At 35.0% G+C, this 18,776-nt stretch overlaps 1 protein-coding gene across 3 annotated transcripts; it reads left to right on the top strand.

Moving 5' to 3' along the window:
• Positions 1 to 1,412: 1,412 nt before the first annotated feature.
• Positions 1,413 to 11,685, top strand: LOC131622743 (uncharacterized). Of its 3 annotated transcripts, none has more exons than XM_058893784.1 (13): positions 1,413 to 1,544; positions 1,919 to 2,137; positions 2,232 to 2,345; positions 3,247 to 3,332; positions 4,220 to 4,325; positions 5,086 to 5,153; positions 9,942 to 10,019; positions 10,318 to 10,382; positions 10,546 to 10,612; positions 10,719 to 10,901; positions 10,989 to 11,045; positions 11,148 to 11,243; positions 11,390 to 11,685. In XM_058893784.1, exons 2-13 carry the CDS (start codon positions 1,924 to 1,926, stop codon positions 11,534 to 11,536), a joined length of 1,281 nt encoding a protein of 426 aa, XP_058749767.1. In that variant the 5' UTR covers positions 1,413 to 1,544; positions 1,919 to 1,923; the 3' UTR covers positions 11,537 to 11,685. The 3 variants fall into 3 exon arrangements, with proteins under 3 accessions (XP_058749767.1, XP_058749768.1, XP_058749766.1); XM_058893785.1 differs by lacking the exon at positions 1,413 to 1,544 and adding an exon at positions 1,553 to 1,703 and having other exon boundaries at positions 2,256 to 2,345; XM_058893783.1 differs by lacking the exon at positions 1,413 to 1,544 and adding an exon at positions 1,553 to 1,703.
• Positions 11,686 to 18,776: the final 7,091 nt, after the last annotated feature.

Genomic DNA, 18,776 nt, shown 5'->3' with positions numbered 1-18,776 from the left:
TTACTGTATAAGAAAAATTCTAAAAACTAAGTGTTTCATATGTCAGGATATTTGTTGAAGTCAAATCCATGATTATATGAGACTCTTAACTTTCAGATTGGAGTTTTCTTGAAAAAAGATGCGGGCAAATTTTGGGGTATAACAATGTGCCTGATTAGTTGAGAAGAAAACTTGATGACAAGTCGAGTCAAATGATCCAAATATGATATCATTCGACTGGTAGAGACAAACTGTTAGACCTAATGAACAAGCAAGTTGTGATCAGTAGGGACGTAATCACAGATGAGCTTAAGGACTGAGATTAGGCTAAAAATGTAAAAAAGGATTAAGTGATAATCTTATATGAAAAACCAACAAGTAAAGTCGAAAGAGAAGTTTGACAAGAAGTACGAGGTCAAGCAAGCAAAACCAGACCTCAAAGAATAAGACACATGCCTGCAAGGTTGCAGGAATGTGTGATTACATCAGATGATGTGGTTGACGATATGCTTTCTATGCTAATGTCGAACCAGTCAATGCTGTTGTGGCATTGAAGGTTGATGTTTGTCTAAGGCTATATTTGAATATCATGAAATGAACGAAGCGTAGAGGAATGGAGCATACCGAAGTGAGATGAAATAGAATGGAGCGGAACGAAGATATCATTTTATTTTTTGGAAATTTTAGGACGAAATAAGATAAGTTATTCATTCCGTTTAAGTTGGAGGGAGAAAAATATGATGGTACGTGATGAAATGAAATCTCTACCACTACATTTCACCCTATTCCATCTGTTTTTAAATTATCCAAACAATAAATATTATTTTATTTCATTTCATTTCATTCTGCCTCCATCCAATTCTATGAAACCAAACTGTTCTGGACCGGCCCAATCACCCTTATTGGGCCAATCCAACCTTCGGTCAAAGGCACCATGGACACGCGCGTGACAGCCTTCCCCGGCCGTTCCGGGCAAACACCAAAGACAACCGACCACGAGAAAAACTCGTGCCCGGTAAGCAGCCAGCTCATGCGTTACCTAAATCCACATCTTAGAAAGAGGAGCCGATTTCACTTAAGGACCCCCTATAAATAGCCCTCTCATCACAGAGGGCAAGGTAATCTTTCCTTACCCCAAAATTCTCTCACTTTGTTGTACCTTGTGGAACATATACTTACGTTGGCATCAGAGTGCCTTGCAGGTACAACCCATTTTTTCCCTCTCAACCGTTCCGGACTTCAAACCTTCTTTATTGTTGGCCATCTGATCTGCTCTATAAGATCACTAACAAAGCCTAAAAGAAATGCTAATGTAGTAATATGACTGGGTGCATTCTCAATTTTATTTTCACATTCCAATTAGTCTTTAATGAAATTGATTAATTTTGTATTATTAAAAAAACATTTCTTTTAGGAATTGTTTGGTTTCATAGAATTGCAATGTTTTTATTGTTTGTTGAGAACTCGTGTTCATAATTGATATCCTTTGAATTCATAATTTTTTTTAACAAACGCTTCACACTCATACTCATTCATACCTAGCCAACTTCACACATAGAAACAAGGTAACGAATTTCCATTACCACATTCGCTATTCGATCTTCTTCTCCCTTTCCCTTTTACCTATTCTTCCCGCTAGGTTTTCATTATACTTTATTTTCCCTCTTTCACTTTGGTTCTCAATCACCGATTCTTGCACTTAACTCGTTCCGTTTCTTCAATTGGTAACAACAATTAACGTGTTTTTTATCCAATTTATGCTTTACATTTTTGCTACACATTATCAAAACCCTTTATGAAGTTTCAAAATAATTTAGGTTTTTTGTTGTTGTTGTTGTTGTTGTTGTTGTGATAATGACGTATTTGCTTCCAATATTTGTAATAAGGTGAGTGCTAAATTGATGTTGAATAGTTCTAACAAGGGGTTTTTGAGATGTAGGAAAAATGCAGAATCCGAAAGCAAACCATCTTCCTGAAGTTGACTCATTGCCAGATGGGTTTGTTGAGGGAGCTGCAGAGCCTGTTGCACCTGCAATTCCAATTCCCAAACTAGATAAGCCCCTTTGTGATGATTACAAGGACGATGGTTTTATAGATTGCGGTCATTCGACTGAGTTATCGAATGTTTCGGGAGAGAAGGAGTTTCAAAATGATGACGGTAAGCAAATTTAGCGAACCAAAATAATCTCTCGTGTACTTTTGACCTCTATCACTAGAGGTTCATTATAATAGCTGTATGCAATATATTGAAGGTACACATATTGCATCTTCTCTAGCTAGTTCAGATTCTGAGTCTCCCCCATCCGGAAGTTGTGAGGTTGAGGGAAAAGAGAAACAACAAGGAGAATGTCAAAGTTCAGATAAGTGTAATTATCTTAACCCTCAATTGCCCTTTTTGTAGGATTTGTACTTATCATGAAATTGAACATATTGTCATATTGATTATGTCTAAAAATCAAGTTTATTATTTGTTGACTCTACAATTGGGTGTTACCCTTGATCACTTACTCATGGGGGCTATTTGTATATGTTCTGCTATGACTTATGTTCTTTATTAAGCAAATTATGTTTCTTGCAAAACCAATATGTTGGGATAGTGACATGTGCGAAACTTTTTTCTTTCCTTATTCATTTTCATACTCGTGGAATTTTCCGGAGCCCCTGGGTTCAGTAGGACCTTTTTTGAAGAATGCATGTGGTTTCTTATTATGCTTTTATTGATTACTTACTCCATTGTCAAAATTGAGATCATACTGATGTGTGTATGTGTATTTACTGGATATAACTTAAGTACCATGAAAGTCTTCTTGTGTATAGTATTTTAGCTTAAAAAGTCTCCATATTGTGTGGAACTAGGTATTCTCTTTGGCACATGCCCTAGATTTTATTTTGATATAATGAGCAATCCCCCTCTCTCTCTCTCTCTGAACTATCCATTTTGTCTAACTCAGCACATCAAACAAGAAACCACTTTCCTTTAAATCTTGCCCATCCTGAATCGAATTGAATGTGCATGATTTGAAGAACAAATCTGTTAGAAAGATGAACCAAATCTTTTCATTTAACTTCAGATTCTTGATTCTTACACTCTTACACTCTTACACGAATGGATGTTTTTTTCCATTCATAACAGTTTCTAAGTAACTGGAATGATTATGTTAACAGTTATAAATCCATGCTATCAGATCTCCGTTTTGTATTATTGATGTCTAGTTCTTGTTTTAGTATCTGACCTGGTTCTGTTACTATTACTAATTGATGTTGCAGCTAAACAACCTTTGGAGACAAAAGCATTACCTCTAAAGGATGCATGTGCTCCAGGGATAGTTGATTCTTCAAAAAACAAAAAATCAGTAAGTAAATTATATGAATTCCTGTATTTCTCCACACACATTGGAAATATAATTATATAAATAGTTTGTGTTCCGCTATGCAACTTTCGGCTCCCTTTTTCTTGGACCATATCTGAGTAACTGAGTTCCTTTGCCTCTATTTTATATTTTTGCTATTTAGTTTGAATGGTTGATTAAACATGTCCTTGGTAGCTCAACCCATCCACTGTCACATTATTTTCAACTACCGGCAAGATTATGTTTTTTCTTTTGCGCTGGATGAAATAATGGAAAATAAATAGAAGACCTTACTTTTGGTTTTACGAATAAAAATTAAATAATTTGGACTATGTTTTAGATTGGTAGGTGTAGTATACTTTACCTTGAAGAATAATGATGAGTAATTTCATTGATTATGGAATTGGTAGTTTATATTTGTGGGGATGATATTGATTAAGGACAGTTGTTTTGGAGTTCTCGGTCAATGTCTGATAATTTTGAGTTCTTAGAGAATACACACTAGGGCTATTGAATGAATGATACGACAATTCTACACGGCTTTAGCTCTCCGTGGCTTGTTTATAGTAGTATTTTACTATTTTTACAAGTTTAACACAGTAAATACTCATAGGGTTTGATTAGGTTCTATTTTGTTAGAGTAGAGAATTCATTCCGAAGGGTCATATATTAGGGGACAAAATAATCACTCTCAGAGGGTTACATTAGTTGAGAAAGCAATGATTTACTCACAGTGGATTATATTAGTTTTCGATGAAAATATTTGTTCTTTTTTACTTTTCTCTTTTGATTAATATGAGATTGTTTTTTTCATATTTCTTTTGGCATGTCATACATGAGAGTACATTAGGAGAGACTGAATAGTTGAATTGAACTTCTAAAATTTTCAGGAAACTGGTGAAAAGCGTAAGGTTTCAAAGCGTACACTTAAAGCAGAAAAGGAGCTCTTAGAGCTTTCACTCAAGTATCAACAAGTATTGGCTGAAAGAGATTCAGGTATATTGCAATGAATATATCTGACTTTGAATAATGGGTTTCGAAATATTCCCCGGAGAGCATTTGTGAAGTTTCTTATAATGACAAGAGAAATCATGAGAACGTGAAAGAAAGTATTTGAGAGGACGAGGGAAACAGAATCACTGTCTGAATCTTAAAATCAGCAAATGAATCAATCAACCATTTATTACTGTATACTAATATTTATAAAGGGTCAGCTAAGATAGAGTTGTAGAATAGCCTGCTCACATTTGTTGATAACATGATAACTGAGTTTTCTGAGTCGGCTTATAAACCAACTGTCATTGCAGTCATCTAATTCTCATGATGACTAGTTCATGATAAAGATAATGGAGTAATACTGGCAGTACTTTCATATTTCTAATCAAATTATTGGGCTTCTTACTTCGTACCAGTGCAACTTAATACTAGGATATTTAAGGGGTTTTCGCTTTATTAAGCAATTGCCTTTGTAATTGAGCACTTGAGTAGTATCTTCTATGTTCTAATTGGAATTGTTTTGCTCTTTTGGTTTTCCTTGTATACATATTGCATTCTATCAAGCACTCACACAGACACGACACTAACATGCAAACATCAATAATCACTCATACTCACACACTCTCTCTCCCTCTCTCAATGATCATTTAAACATGGTAATACGGGGAAAGTGGTATATCTTTAAAGAAACTTTTTTGGAATCTTAAACAAACGGCAGGGCTTAATCTGTTGTTGTTGACTGTTTCCTTTCTGTTTGTAGCTTTTGCTGTCAGAGATAAGCTTGAATCACTATGCAGGGAGTTACAGCGTCAAAATAAAATGCTGATGGTATTCTTCTGTTACACCACTACCTCTTAAACTGGTCATGTGATATATAAGATTTACTAGATGTTGAATACCTCAAAATATTTTCTTTCTTAATTCCAGTTAAGAGCTGTTGATCATGTTAAACTTGCTGGAAAGTTATATCCCGTGATTGAAGTTTTTTTTCTTTTCAATGAAGATATTTTATTTGAGAGCAATAATAGAAATTAGCCAGGAGGTTACAAAGGAAGTTAGGTAGCCTGTCCATGCCATTTCTCACGTTTAGTTTATAACCACCTCAAATAAAACTAGCATCCTACTCAAGCACATAAACTAAAAGCGTTGCAAAAGTGAAATAAAATAAAAAAAAATATTTCATTTCTCCAGACTGAAGCATTTAATTTTTTTCCTACCCATTATATCCCATGCTGCCATAGTTTTTGAGTTTGATTTTCCCCTCCTAAAGTTCTCTCCATCCCATATCTTTGGTGGTTTAAGGTTTTTTCACACAAATTATGAAATTATTTAATTGATATATATTTATACTAAAATATTCTTATCTTTATCATTAGTTACTGCAAATTCTCATTTTCATTGGAATCTCATTTTTGCTTGGCAAAAGTATAACTATTCTACTATATACAGTCTTGTAATTTCGTAAACATAAATCATCTTAATGATAGATGGAATTGGACCCAAGTGATAATTATATCTTGGTTTTCTAAAACACCCATTGTTTTGAAACCAAAATAAAATGTTAAGATTACCAAAGTTTTGTTTGAAAACTGAATAATATATTTCGATTATGAAAAGTGTACAAGCTCTAATCTCTTTATATAGACTATTTTAATCTAATGGGCTTAACTAATAAGCTAAAGGTTCGAATATAAATTACTACCAACAATAGTAAAAATAAATTATTTAAAACACTCTTCCTCAAGTTGGTGAATGAATATCTATCGGTCCTAATTTGAAAATAATCTTTTCAAAGTTATTGTTGTTCACCACCTTAGTTAGAAGATCTGTAACATTGTCTTAAGTAGAAGCATTGTCTTTTCCTCTTCACTCACAAGTTTGAGTTTAAGAAAGCCATCTAACTTGCAAAACTTCTTCGAACATCTTCTTCACAAATTGGCAAGTCATCCATCGTTCTTCAAAAATCATCATCATTCTTCACATATTCATCTATTTCTTCACCTTTCTCATACATTAATAGCTGCCTTCTCATTTGTTTTGCTCCGAGCCTTCTCTTTTATTTGCTGTGTTGCTAATTTTTAATACATTTCCTTATCAACCAAAATATTTTCTTATGGGTTCTCCAACTTTACACTTGGATCAATTGATGTACCTGCAGGTTTGCATGTTGTCTTACTCGTCTTTTATAGAAGATTACTAATGTATTTCTATTGAGATATGGAGATTCCTTTCTTAGAGTAAGCAACTTCAATTTCCAGAAAGTACTTCAATTTTCCCAAGGTCTTAATCTCAAACTCCTTGGCTAAGTGTTCGCCTAACAATTGCTGCTCCTCGTAATCACTTGTTACTATAGTGCCATCCATATACACCAACAACACTGTTACTCCCCCTATCTCAAATTTTTTAATAAATAGGGTATGATCTCCTTGACTTTGTTTGAAGTCCAAACCTACCATAACTTAGGTGAATCTTCCAAACTATGTTCGTGGTGATTGCTTTAGTCCATGAAAAGCCTTTTTTAAGTTGCACATAGTGGTAGTAAGTTCACAATATTGACATTCAGGGGGTACATCCATGTAGATCTCTTCTTCAAGCTCTATGTTGGAAATTGAAATATATTAATTCTTATTATTCCAAGTAGCTAAGGTTCATTGTTCTAAGTATCTTAGGAATTTGTGTTAGCTTAATTACTTTCTTATAAATTGCACATATAAATTATTACCTTTGTAACTACCATTTTTACAAATTACACCTATTGTTGAGTGCTAAGTATCTCAAGCACATTCAGGAACATAGTGTTTTTGTTTTTCACACTCTCCATGAAAGACGACATTTTTCACATCAAATAGATGTAAGTTTTCAATTATAATTAACTGCCAAAGATGATATATCACCATGATAATATTCATTTTAGGAACTGGAGCAAATTTTAGAGTAATCTACTTCATAAGTTAGGGTGAATCCTTTGGCAACCAATCTTGCCTTGTACCTCTCAATAGGTCCACTAACCTTGTATTTTAAAGTGTATACTCATCTGGCACCGTTCAGGGTTCTTTCCATTTGGTAGAAAAATTAATTTCCAAATATTGTTCTTATTCATAACCTCCATCTCCAGGTCCATGGTTTGTTTCCATTTTGTTTCCGACAATGCCTCAGATAAAGAGTTAGGTATTGTTATAGTGTTTAGACTTGTGAGGAAGACTTTATGGGTTGTTGAAAATTTTTTAGGCTCAAGTTCACTCTCAACATTGTCACCGCTAGTTTTAGTCTCAACTTATGGTTCAAAAGTAAGGTCTAGAAGTAGAAGAGACTCATCTTCCTTATCATTTCCCCCTGAAGATGAGTTTTAAAGAAATAACTTTCATATTCATGGAATGGATGGTGACATCTCGAGAGACATATAATTAATGAGATGGTGGATAATATCATTTGTAACCTGTTTGGGTAGAATAGTATCCTATAAAGACACATTTTAATGCTCTAGGATCAATTTTTCCTCCACCATCACACCATCTCTAGGATCAAGTTTCCCTCTACCATCACACTATCTCTAGGATCAAGTTTCCCTCTACCATCACACTATGGATATTGACAAACAACATACACCAAAATATTCTAGGAGTGGGATTAGTGGAAGTGGACACATAGAGGATCAAATGAGGATTTCAATAGGAGTTTTGGAGGCAAAGACATTAAAAGGAAAACAATTTTAGATGGGCTTATTTGGATATCTCTTTGACCAACTACAGTTATAAGGTTACCCATCTACGGTGAATATCTTTTTGTTTCTAGGACAAGGTGAACAAGTAAAAAAAGTGTGAGTAAGGGTATCATGTGGTCAGTCAGTCAGTGGCTCTAGAATCCAGTATCCAATATTGGTTATAGCCTTATAGGGTTTATTTGAGGTATTAAATCCAAAAGAAAATTAAGACTTACCAAGAGAAAGTGAAAACGGAAACGTACCTGAATATGTCAAAGAAAAAGTACATGTTAGTTTCTCTAATTTACTAAGGAAGGATCTCAACCTTTCTACTTCATCTCGGTGAAGTTGAACCAATCCTCCTTCCGACATATTGAATATAAAAATACCAGAAATGATGAATGTCATGCGAATGTGTCTAACTTAGTAGAATAACAAAAGATCAACAAAGAGTAGTAAAAAGGCCCACATCCTTCAACCAAGTTTTTAAATAAAAAATAACCCGTTGAACAACGCCTCTGCGATGAACAGTACATCTATGGTAAACAATGCCTCTGCGATGAACAGTATCTCTGATTTCTGGATTAAAAAATCCACAATGAAGGCAGAGAAACAAAATAAGCTGCAATGAAGACGGACAAATATAAGTGCAATGAAGACAGGCAAATATAAGGTACCACAATGAAGTCGGACAAAAATAAGAAACCACAAGTAAGCTTAGTGTTGATTTTCTGCTAGATCTTCCACATCTTCGGCAATGTAGTTTGCCGCATCTTCCACTGCCTCGCAGCGTCCTAGGATTAATCCCCTTTCCTGAGTTATTTCCTTCGCTTGTTGGCCTATGGACTTTTTAATGTTTTCCACCTTGAGCACGTGACACTCACTTTCTTTCCATTCCTTGGAGTTACACAATTCTTCCTCTTTCCTCCGTTCCACAATGTCTACTGCATCCCAGACTTCATCTTGTTTCACTTCGCCGTGTAGACCTTGATCAATAGGGGGTACAAGGGATTACCCGGGTTAGAGTTTGATGCGCCCAAAGACGGGCGCCGATGAACACTTTGAAGTTTGAACTATCGATGTGGCTGTTAGCCCTCACACTCCGGGCACCACGACACAATTATCTGGGGTGCGCTCTACCTCTGTGCTAATAGCCCGTTGTGTGGGCCTCCCGGAGGGGCCCATTATGTCAAAAGTGAGAGAAACCCCATCTCTCTCTTTCCCCCTTTTTGCCTCGTGTCGCCCCGTGAGGCGACTTGGGGAAAAAAAGAGGAGCTCCTATCAAGTTGTTATGAAGACAGACAAATATAAGGTACCACAATGAAGGCGGACAAAAATAAGAAACCGCAATGAAGATGGACAAAAATAAAAAACTGCAATGAATATGGAAAAATAATAAGAAACTGCAATGACGGTGGCTAGGGTTTAAGTGGAAGCAAGACCCCCCAAGATCGGGACCTTTGATGCCATGTGAAAACTAAATAATATATTTCGAGTGAAAAATGTATGAGCACTAATCTCTTTATATTGACTATACTAATCTAATGGGCTTAACTATTGGACTAAAGGTCTGAATATAAATTACTACTAACAATAGTAAGAATAACTATGATAAAAATAAACTATTTACAACAATTTAGATTGAAGAGAGTACTTTCAAGCCCTCTCTTAAGGTCAAATATTTGTTTGAATCACTGCACTTCAACAGATTTAACAAATGGAATTTTAGCAATTTATGGACCTCACATTCACTTATTTTCCTCTGGAACATTCTTTTTGGGATTCTTGGTAGTCATTTGGTGTGGTCTTTCCCTCTTCTTTGGGAAATTCTTGTTGATCTGTTATGAAGGTTTTTGTATTGAAGCTCAAATTTAATGTGATTGTATGCAATGTATGTAATTTATATTTACCTTCAGGAAGAATGCAAACGTGTATCAACTGAGGGGCAAAACTTGAGGCTGGACTTGTCAGCCAAGTTCCAAGATGCAATCAAGGTTTGATCATTATCTCTAGTGTACAATATTTAATGTTTTGAACATAGCTTACTTGATATGGTTCCAGGTTTTCTAGCCAGCCCGTGGATATGACATCATTTCCCAATTATTAAAATGTGTCAAAAAGCAACCACAGTTATCACATTTGTTATGTTTCTTCCTTTCAGCAATCAATTGTTATTTATACTACAATAATTCTCAATTTCATATATGTTTAAATATTTATTTTACATAAAATGAAATTTTACTTTTCTTTTCCTGTGAGACAATTGGCATTGTTAACTATTCTCTGCTACAGGATATGAGCAGCAGGCTTGAAGAACGAAAAGATGATTGTCTTTCTCAGCTAAAGGAGAACGACATGTAAGACCCTGAAAATTTATAAAGATATAAATATTTCTGCATTGGAATATTTTACAACCAGATAATACTTAATTTAATGTTTCATTTTCTTCTTTGAGTCGTGCTCTGTTCTGGTTTCTTTTTGGGTTTCAGCCTACAATAATTCGACTTGATATCAATACAGGTTAAGAAACAATCTAAAGCAGCTTGCGGAGCAATATGAACTACTTGAGCAGCAACATGCCCAAAAGGTAATGCTTATTTTGTTTTCTTGTGATTGACATTTTTTGTAGTCGTTTATTAACTTTTGAAATTTTGATACTGATTTACTTAACTATTTCATGTATCAATCAACAGTTGAAGCAAAATTCATTGGAACTACAGATTGCTGAATTAAAAATTAAACAACATGAGGAAAAATTGGCTCACGAACAGTCACAGATGAAAATATATGCAGAACAAGTATCTCAGTTATTGGCAACCGAGAAAAATTTGCGTTTGCAGCTGACAACTGATGGAGAGAAATTCCAACAATTCCAGGTGTGCTTTTTTTTTTTTCTCATTTTCTTTTATATATGTTTATACATTACTACTACGACGTGTTCTTAAACGTGCATTGAATTTCAGGAAGCATTGACAAAGAGCAATGATGTATTTGAAACGTTTAAACAAGAGATTGAGAAGGTAAACTTAATTTCTCATTAATATTTCATTTGTTCAGTTCATCTTTGTTTGAATCATATCTTACTTGGGTGAGTACAATTCCTTCATTATGGTTAAAATCAGATGGCAAAATCAATGAAGGAACTCAAGAAGGAGAATCAATTTTTGAAGAGTAAATCAGAAAAGTCGGATGTTACGCTTATAGAGTTAGTTGATGAGGTACATAGTTTGTGTTTCCTGCTTTGTTCTTGATCATAAAGCAATGTGTTACCAATTTTACTTTTGATCCTTAAAAAACATTCCATCTCATTTTGGTCTGTTCTGAAAACGAGTTAATGAAACTTTGGATCTGATTGTGTGAGCAGCGCGAGCGCTTGAAGAAACAACTTGAGAAAACAAAAAATCAGAAGGAAAAGCTGGAATCGTTATGCAGGTCACTTCAGGCAGAAAGGAAACAAAGTTTATCCGAGAACAAGAGTAACGATATTAATAACAACTCAGTTCCAACATGAAGAAGAGCTGGTTCCTAACAACTTCTTGAAGAAAGGGAATGTATCTTTCAATACCTTGTTTATATATGGCAAAGTGGCATGATGATGATATTCTTTTGGTTTGTTACTGAAATTGCATACATTTACGTAATTATGACATTCTTTTGCTATACTAATGCCATTTATCTACTTTGAAGATTTTGTTTAAACAGGGTAGGGTTTAGTAGAACATCTTTTATTGCCTATCCTTTTTACTTTTCATGAACTTTATAACCTCCTCAGTTTGCACAAAAGCAATGAGACGAGTCGTTTTGGTGTAAATTTAGCTTGGGAGCTGCTCAATGATTGTCCAAAACATGTATAAAGTTTTTACCAATTGTATAAACAAATTGATAGAGACCCGAGTACAAGAGATATAGGAAAAGGGCTATTATTGTAATAAAGAGTATGGTGAGGTTATTTGGTAAATAATGAGTGGGGTAGGCTGCTTAGTTGGCAAGTTTGTTATGCCTCTTAGTATATAGAGTGAGGCGAGGGAGTGTGAGATCATTATGGAAGATTATAGTTTGTTATGGACAGTTGGCTTCTTGCCTCTGTAGGAGCTTTGCTCTGTGGGCATTAGGATATTCATCCTCTTGCATTTACCTTTCAGTTTCAGAAATAATACACCATTTTCCTCATATTTGTGCATTTTAATTCATTTCTTCTATATTCTCTAAGTTGCGGATTTTCGGGTTCGCAACAATGGTCCAACCTGCCGGATCCGACGGAGAGCCAGTGATGTCGATGAAGGTGGTTCCAAGATTTGACGGAACAGAAGATGGTTATTGGTGGCTAATCCAGTTAGATCGGTATTTTGAGGCCAACACTTGGCTTAGTGAAGAAAGAAAGGTGGGATGGGTGACAACATTTGGGTTGAGTGGGGATGCTTTTACCTGGTGGCTCTCTTGGAAGAAAGGTAAACAAGATATCACGTGGAAGACTTTTGAAATGGCTTTCATTATAAAGTTCATCCCAGATCTGTGGGAGATGATGGAATCTGCAGAAGTTGAGAAGGAAGAAAGCCATGGATACGTTCTGAATGAAACTCCTGAGAACCATACAGAGTCAAAGGATGGCGAGAATGAATTGGTGCTAAAGGTGATGAACAATACCGGAGAAGTCAAGGCTAGCAATGAATTACGAAGGTTAACACCTCAGCCAGAAAAGATCATGGAGATTGTGACAGAGACGAAAGAAGTGAATGAGGTACAAAGAGGAAAGCATCAGGTGTTTGTGTTTGAGCCACCTCTGTCGCCGGAACCGCCAGACTTGGATTCACTGATTAAGATTTTACTCGAACCAAAGCCACCTGATATACTCTCGCCGGAATTAGGTCCGTCAGAATCGCGGGACTCTGATCAACTCGTGACAACACTGCCACGGCGAGAATCGCCAAGAAAGCCACCAGACAATGATTCCAGTGTGGGGTTTTTCTCAGTGCCACCGAAACCTCCGGAATGGCAGAACATTTGTTCGGGTGCTGGGGCATTAGATCAATAATCACCTTGGAAACAAATACAGGAAGAAAGATTCCAAATGACCCGGGTGTTGCATCGTCGGAAAATACATTCGTTGCCGCCGGTCATTGGTTCATTTGTGGTATTTGATTCTAACGGCCATACGACGGTGAGTGAAATCAGCGTATCTGTTCAAAGGTTTTGGGAGAAGCTAGGGGTAGAATGGGTAATTGAGAAGTTTAATACTTCTTTTAACCTAATGAGTCTTACTTTTACATTTGAGGCGGTTAAAATTACCACGTGGACTGGGATGTGGCTATTTGACCCGGTTGAAAACCTTTGGGTACAAAAAAAATGGGGCCCAGATATATTGGTTAAAATGAAAATAATAGATTTGATGCGTTTCTCTAAGAACTTCTCTGTACACGACAATAGGGCAAGTGATAACCAATTTCAAGGTGTACTCTCACAAGATTCAATTCAAGAGAGAGTGGTGATTGATAGCGTGCAAACTGCGTTTACTCTCTCATGCATTTTGCCGACGTCTCCTGTATGTGTGCCGCCGCCACCCAAGATGCCGGCGTCTCATTTTCTCTTACAATCTTCTATGCATGCTTCCTCTAAAAGCACGTTGTTGCATCTCCATGCCACTATAGAGCCTATTGTTGTGACTTTATCGTCGGCGGTCATTTATTTATTCCCTCCACAGTTTGAGGTGTTGGATGTTGATTTAATTGCCAAAATCAGGTGGTCGCTGTTGAAGAAACCACCATTAACACATGATTTTGAAGATCTGATTCTTAATACAACTAGTTGTGATATGAGGAATGAGTTACTATCAGAAGAGTCTTTGCCTAAAAGGAAGGAAGTGAGGGCTTGGTTATTATTTTTGTTTATGTCAGAGGTAAGTAATTTTGATTACTTAGTTTACCTAGCAGGTCTGCATTCATACAGTAGCAACACTACAACATCCCCTGAACCAAGTATATTAAAGGTGGTTGACTTTAACTTCTGTTGCTTATTTCTGACTGTTATGGGAGTATATAATTGTTTATCAAGTGTAATAGAATGTGGGGATGGGCTTTACGCAGCAGCATTTTTGATAACGGATTTGGAGGCTTCTTTCTTTTATACATCTAAGCTGACCAATGAATTTATGCTATGTGACAACAAGAGCATGACACCTGCTCTTCAGTTTGAGAATTTTGCAATGGAGGGTTTAATAAATGGTGTGATCTTGTCCTTAAGAATTGCAGAGAAATCAATAATTGATGTATTGAAGGTTTCAAATGAGTTTGCTCTTGTGTCAATATTCAATATTCAAAGTACTTGGAAGGAAATGATAGCTGTGGGTAGAAATAATGGAGACTATGAGTTTTGTTTTGAAATGATATCGGGAAACCCAAAAACTTTGGTCATACAATGGGATCTAGGGAAGTTCAATATTATGAAGGTAGTTACTGTTTGCGAATGCTATTGGAGGAACTTACCCACTTTCTGCAACGGGCTTAATTTTGTATATGATAGGGGAAAGATTTGGAATCCCCTCGAGCACTTATGTTGGTGTATCATTCATAAGCATCTGCAAAAAGTCTCTTCCACTAAATGCATTTATCCAAGACAAGGATCATCAGATAATGAGAGGATAATGTCATTGTATTACTCGGTGCCGGTCCGGCAATGGGACCCAGAAGAGCTCAATTTTCCTATGGCAGCTACAACTTGTGACTACTGCTGGAATGGTTTGCTTAATGGAGACAAGTTTGATGGATGCAAATTTCAACCTTGGGGACAAGGTTGTTTTGAAGGGGTGGGTATTGATAGAGACCCGAGTACAAGAGATATAGGAAAAGGGCTATTATTGTAATAAAGAGTATGGTGAGGTTATTTGGTAAATAATGAGTGGGGTAGGCTGCTTAGTTGGCAAGTTTGTTATGCCTCTTAGTATATAGAGTGAGGCGAGGGAGTGTGAGATCATTATGGAAGATTATAGTTTGTTATGGACAGTTGGCTTCTTGCCTCTGTAGGAGCTTTGCTCTGTGGGCATTAGGATATTCATCCTCTTGCATTTACCTTTCAGTTTCAGAAATAATACACCATTTTCTTCATATTTGTGCATTTTAATCCATTTCTTCTATATTCTCTAAGTTGCGGATTTTCGGGTTCGCAACACAAATCACTTATTTATTTTAACTTTTTAAGCTTTAGATTATGTTTGAGTTAGATTCTACAATTGCGGGTGAAATTAAGGTCATCCTCTAATGCTTGCGGTTTGGAGGGAAGGAAAAAAAAGGACTTTAAGGGAAGTAGAAAAGCAAATAGAGAAATGTTTATTTTTTAGGAATGTTTTCTTGATGTTAGAAGCGTCTGTATCGCCTTAGTAGGACTAGGAATTTAATTGCATGCATTGTTGTTTAAAAATAATTTTATAGTGTCGCAATATTACCACCATTTCTCTTAAACTTTTAAAGTTAATTATACGTAAAGTCAAACATATTTAATAGTTTAATGATTGTAGTTGATTAACAATATAAAAATTATTTATATTAATTATATAATTTTGTAAATAAGTGAGTAACAATTTTTTTTCTCACTTATAGAAATAGAAATAGATGGTTAATTACTCACTTATAAAAATAAAAAATTATTTATATAAGTGAATAAATAACCATCTACTATAAGTGAGCAATAAAAAAAAATTGACCTATGTTAGCATCCGTTATTAAATATATCATGCGAGCTTAGTTGTCTTTATTGCAATTTGTTCCATGTACAATGTTAAAGTTTGCTTGTGAAGATGACATTGACAAGAGGAAGAGAGTTGTAAGTGATAATGGGGAGTAAAATTTTAAAAAATTAATCATTGATGACATTGACAAGAGAAAGAGAGATGTCATTTGATTACTTTATCTAGAAAAGTGACAAGTGATGATACATGGAAATTAAGGAAATCGATAGATGAACACACACACAATAGAGAGTATAAGGTGAAGCTTATGAGATTTGGATGGTTTGGAAATAAAATATTGTAAAGAACTCAAATATCCAGTTGACAGATATATAAAGCTCATGAAAAATGGAATGGTGGTATTTGTTAGAAAAATCAATTTAAACCGAAAGAAATTGAGGCTAGAATTGTGTACGAAATATTTTCTTTATAGTATTTCAAGCACTTCCAATTTGTCTTGGAGTTTCTATGCAGGAATACCCAGGATAATTCAGCCTTATCGAGTTTGCGCAAGACTAGCAAAAACTCGAATGTAGCAAAGAGTGCTCTGGAATTATTCTAAAGGATTTGCATTTTTGTGTTGTGATTTTCTAAATTCAGAATGAATTATTTATAAGCCATATTGGTATTGTTTCACAAGGTAGCGATTGGTGAAACAATGTCTTTTACCAAAAGTCACAATAATTGGCCTATAACAACACACTTCAAAAGTTGCATGATTTCATTCTTCAACACTTCATGAAGTGTTGTCATTTTTCAAATCCACTTCTCTTGTCATTTTGGAACAACTATCATATTATTAATTATTGTCAGAGATATGATAAATGATACCTGCTTGCAAGAGTTTGGTTACCTCTTTCTTTACAATATCAAGAATCAAAGGATTAAGCCTCCTTTGGAGCTGCCTTACTGTTTTCGCTCCATCCTCAAGTAAATTCCAGTGCATGCACATCGAAGGACTAATACTTGGAAGGTCGGCTAATGTCCACCCGATTGCTTTCTTGTGCCTCTTTAAAACTTGCAAAAGTTTGTTTTCTTAATCGAAATCAAGGTTAGAAGAGATAATAACAAGAAGTTTTTCATTATGCTCCAAGTAAGCATATTTCAGGTTCTCAGGGAGCTCTTTTAACTCTAAGGACGGGGGCTACTCGATGGATGGAATGCTTGGGGCAGCCGGGATGTCAAGAGCATCAACTGTAAAAACAGCTTCATCGGTAACAACTTCACCTGTGGAAAATACATCAGCCTATAAAGCATCATTAATCTCAGCACAAACACGCGTTAGTGTCAGTGCAATCAGAACACGAGTAAACATCATCAAATCCCGATAAAGACGGAAAATCCATAGAAAATAATTCAGAACAGGTGTCATCAACTAATTCAGAAATCAGTTCAATATGAAAAACAGAATGATCCTCCATAGGGTGTTTCATGGCATCGAAGATGTTAAATTTTGCAACGATGTCACCAAATTCCATGGACATGGTTCCATCTAGAGTTGTCAAAATGGGCCGAAGCCCATGGGCCGACCCATCAGGCCCGGAAATAGTTAGGGCTTGGGCCTTATTTTTCGAGCCCATTTACATCCGGGTTTTTTTAAGCCCGGCCCTAAAAAGCCCTAAAAAATATGGGCCGGCCCGTATGGGCCATGGGTAGCCCACCAACCCGAAAAAAATTAAAATTTTTAATATAACTAGAAATTATCCTTTCCTAATTCATAAAGGTATGCTATAAACAATTTGCGTATTATGTATTTTAATTTATTTTTAGTATTATAAAAGTATAAATATCAAATAAAAGTTGATGGTTTGACTTAATTTCAAACTAAAAAGTTTCATCCTAATATAATTATGTAGATAGTATAAGAAAGATACCATGATATATTCTAATTAAAAATAAAGTTGAAATAATATCCCATCAATCTAATAAAGTTGAAATATAATTATGTATATATAACAATTTGCTATAAAATAATATCCCATCAATCTAATTATAATTGTTATAAAATTTTATAACAGTTTGTTGTTATGATTGTTATAAAATTATAATTGTCATGAATATTTATATCTTAAAATTTGTAGGAACAAGTTATTTAATTTTGTGTGCAAAATTAAATATAATTTCTGATGTATTTTGAATAGTTGAAATTAAGTTAATATGTTGTTTTACATTTTAATTGTAACTTATATAGATTATTTAGAAATCATAATTTTAGATATGAAAATATATATATATATATATATATATATATATATATATATATATATATATATATATATATATATATATATATATATATATATATATATATATATGAGGAGGGTTATATTGACTCCAAGAGTAAGTTATTATAACTTACTCCACATCTTGACCATTTATTCTTTTCAATCTAATGGTTAAAAATAATAAGTCATTAAATGTGGAAAGAGAAAACTATTCCTTATTATTTTTAACCATTAGATTGAAAAGAATTAATGGTCAAGATGTGGAGTAAGTTATTATAACTTACTCTTGGAGTCAATATAACCCTCCTATATATATATATATATATATATATATATATATATATATATATATATATATATATATATATATATATATATATATATATATATATATATGGTTATTAGAAAAATAAGGAGAATTTTTTTTTATTTTAGAAATAGGCCCGTTTAGGGCCGAGGCCCATTTAGGGCCGGGTAGCCCGCAGCCTAGACAGGGCTAGGCCTGGGTAGTAAAAATGGAGTCCATTTAAAAATGGGCTTTTTAAGCCCGACCCTGAAAAGCCCGAGGCCCGCATGGGCCGACCCGTTTAGGGTCGGGTAGTCCATTTTGACAGCTCTAGTTCCATCATCAACATCAACTTTTGTCTTCGCCGTTTTCATGAACGGTGTGCCTAAGATGATGGGAGCTCTGCTTGACTTAGTTTCTCCTTCCATGTCCAGAATGTAAAAATCTGCAGGAAAAATTAAATCGTTAACTTGAACAAGGACGTCTTCTACTATGCCGATGGGACGTGCATTACTCTTGTTCG

Source organism: Vicia villosa, unplaced genomic scaffold (genome assembly GCF_029867415.1).
Source record: "Vicia villosa cultivar HV-30 ecotype Madison, WI unplaced genomic scaffold, Vvil1.0 ctg.000041F_1_1_2_unsc, whole genome shotgun sequence".
Lineage (NCBI taxonomy): Eukaryota > Viridiplantae > Streptophyta > Magnoliopsida > Fabales > Fabaceae > Vicia > Vicia villosa.
This window is presented reverse-complemented; position numbering and strand designations above follow the sequence as displayed.

Bases quoted from the DNA above. Each gene is read 5' to 3' on its own strand.
- LOC131622743 (XM_058893784.1), top strand. From the start codon at position 1,924: ATGCAGAATCCGAAAGCAAACCATCTTCCTGAAGTTGACTCATTGCCA. The intron at 4,326-5,085 runs GTATATTGCAAT...TTCTGTTTGTAG, and splicing joins ATTGGCTGAAAGAGATTCAG to CTTTTGCTGTCAGAGATAAG. The intron at 10,613-10,718 runs GTAATGCTTATT...ATCAATCAACAG, and splicing joins AGCAGCAACATGCCCAAAAG to TTGAAGCAAAATTCATTGGA.